The 2,087-nt window shown below is 37.3% G+C and overlaps 1 protein-coding gene across 1 annotated transcript; it reads left to right on the top strand.

Annotated features, from left to right (window-relative positions):
* Positions 1 to 913: 913 nt before the first annotated feature.
* Positions 914 to 1,562, top strand: LOC308266053 (UPF0711 protein C18orf21 homolog; the record flags this gene model as incomplete). The annotated part of the gene is given in 2 exon segments (XM_080700091.1): positions 914 to 1,438; positions 1,440 to 1,562. Coding segments are annotated over 2 exon segments (648 nt in total).
* Positions 1,563 to 2,087: the final 525 nt, after the last annotated feature.

Below are 2,087 nucleotides of genomic sequence, written 5' to 3'. Positions count from 1 at the left end.
GAGAATTTCCCTCCTTCCCCCTTCCATCTTTTCAGGTTGCCTTATTTGCTCATCTATAGTATTTCCTTCTTTATCTAGAGTACTTGGTAAAACCACACACTTTCTTGATTTCTTTTGGTAGACATGGATCACCAGATAGCTAGTCTGGAAGTATATTTTAGCTATGTCTTTGTTCATTTATTACTTCATCTTCTGCAAAAGTAGGCCTTATGCAATAAGTCACATGTGACAGTTATTAGAGATATAAGTCACTTGGTATGGTTTATGGAAATTTTGATTCAAGAATACTAGCATTCAACTCAATTTTTTTAATATATTTAAAAAGACTCATCCAGACATGGTGGTACATTCCTAAAATCTGTATGTGGAAGCCCAAGAAAGAAGGATTGTAGGTCTGAGTTCAGCTTCAGCAAATTAGTGAGGCCCTCACCATGTTAGTGAGACCATGTTTCAATATACATAAAATAGGGAAGGGGGTATAATTCAGAGGTAGAAAGTCCCTGGGTTTAATTCCTAGTAACACACACACACACACACACACACACACACACACACACACACTAAAGTAAAGAAAGGAGAAAAGAGAAAGAAAGAAAAGAATAAAATAAAGGAAAAAAAGAAAGAAGAAAAGATTGATGCTGATGTCCATGTAGGGCAAATACATCCAATTGCAGACACTTCCCTCAATATGTACTTTTATGCCTAAGCACTTTAGTTCATCATGTTTCTTTTGCCCTTAATTTCTCAAATTGCACACCTGTATTTATTTATCTGGATATTGTTTTAGCACCAGAATATCTATGTATCTCTATCAAACTTGAACTCTATCATCTTCCCAGCCACTTGGTATGAAAATGCTCTCATTATTTTTAAAAAAATTTTACTGGTGCATTGTCGTCAAAAATCTTAACGGATGCAGAAGCACTATCTGGAGGCAGCGGCGCGGAACCTCCACCATAGCTGCCCGGGCCAGGCGCGCTACCTCCTCTGGGCCTACAGTGCGTCACACGATGATAATACCACTTTTGAAGAAACATGTCCATACTGCTTCCAGTTGTTGGTTTTGGATAACTCACGTGTGCGCCTCAAACCCAAGGCCAAACTGACACCCAAAATACAGAAGCTCCTTAATCGAGAAGCAAGAAATAATACACTCAGCTTTAAAGAAGCAAATATACTGAAAAAGTACAAAGACTCCAAAAGTGTATTGTTGATTACTTGTAAAACATGCAACAGAACAGTTAAACACTATGGTAAAAGTAGAAGCTTTCTATCAGGATTGAAGAGCAGCCCTACGACCCCTATGAGTAAACTCAACTTGAAGAGATCAGAGGGAAAGACTCCAAGTCCTGCAAACTTGAATCATATGTCTGGTTCTAAAGACAAGAGCTCAGCATTGATTTTCAGAACACCTTCATCTGGACAGTCAACACCCATTTTGCTCCTCAAAGAATGTGAGCAAAAGAAAGAAACACTTTTCTCAATTAAAAATGTTGCTTAGTCAGAGTGAATCCAAAAACAGTTCAAAGGTGGACTTCAGAAATTTCTTATCTTCTTTATAAAGGTTGGACTTTGAAAATAAGAAATGTAGCCAGGTGTGATGGTGCACACTTGTATTGAGAGGCCGAGACAAGAGAATCACAGGTTCAAAGCCAGCCTCGGCAACTTAGCAAGGCTTTCAGCAACCTAGTGAGACCCCTGTTTCCAAATAAGAAATAAAATCATGACGGGGTATAGCTTTGAGGTAGAATGCCTCTGGATTCAACCTGTACCAAAAAAGAAGAGAGAAAAAAAGAAAGGAAGGAGAGAAGGAAGGAAGGAAGAAAGAAGAGAAGAAATACCTGATGAACTGTCTGAAACAATAACTTTTTAAAACCATTTATTCTTTGAATACATGGAAATTAGGTCCAAGAGCAAAGCTTTATATGGCATCTTTCAGTGTTTATGGGGAAAATATCTCATTAGTATGAATAACTGAAACTTCACAGAGTGGTTGTTGAAGATCTAAAAATATATAAAACATTCTTATGAAAAGTAAAGACATATATGTAGACACTGAAAAAAAAAATCTTAACGGAGTACAAGAT

This window comes from Muscardinus avellanarius, assembly GCF_963383645.1.
Source record: "Muscardinus avellanarius genome assembly, chromosome: 8".
Taxonomy (NCBI): domain Eukaryota; kingdom Metazoa; phylum Chordata; class Mammalia; order Rodentia; family Gliridae; genus Muscardinus; species Muscardinus avellanarius.
Note: the sequence above shows the minus strand (reverse complement) of the source record. Positions and strands in the feature narration are given on the sequence as shown.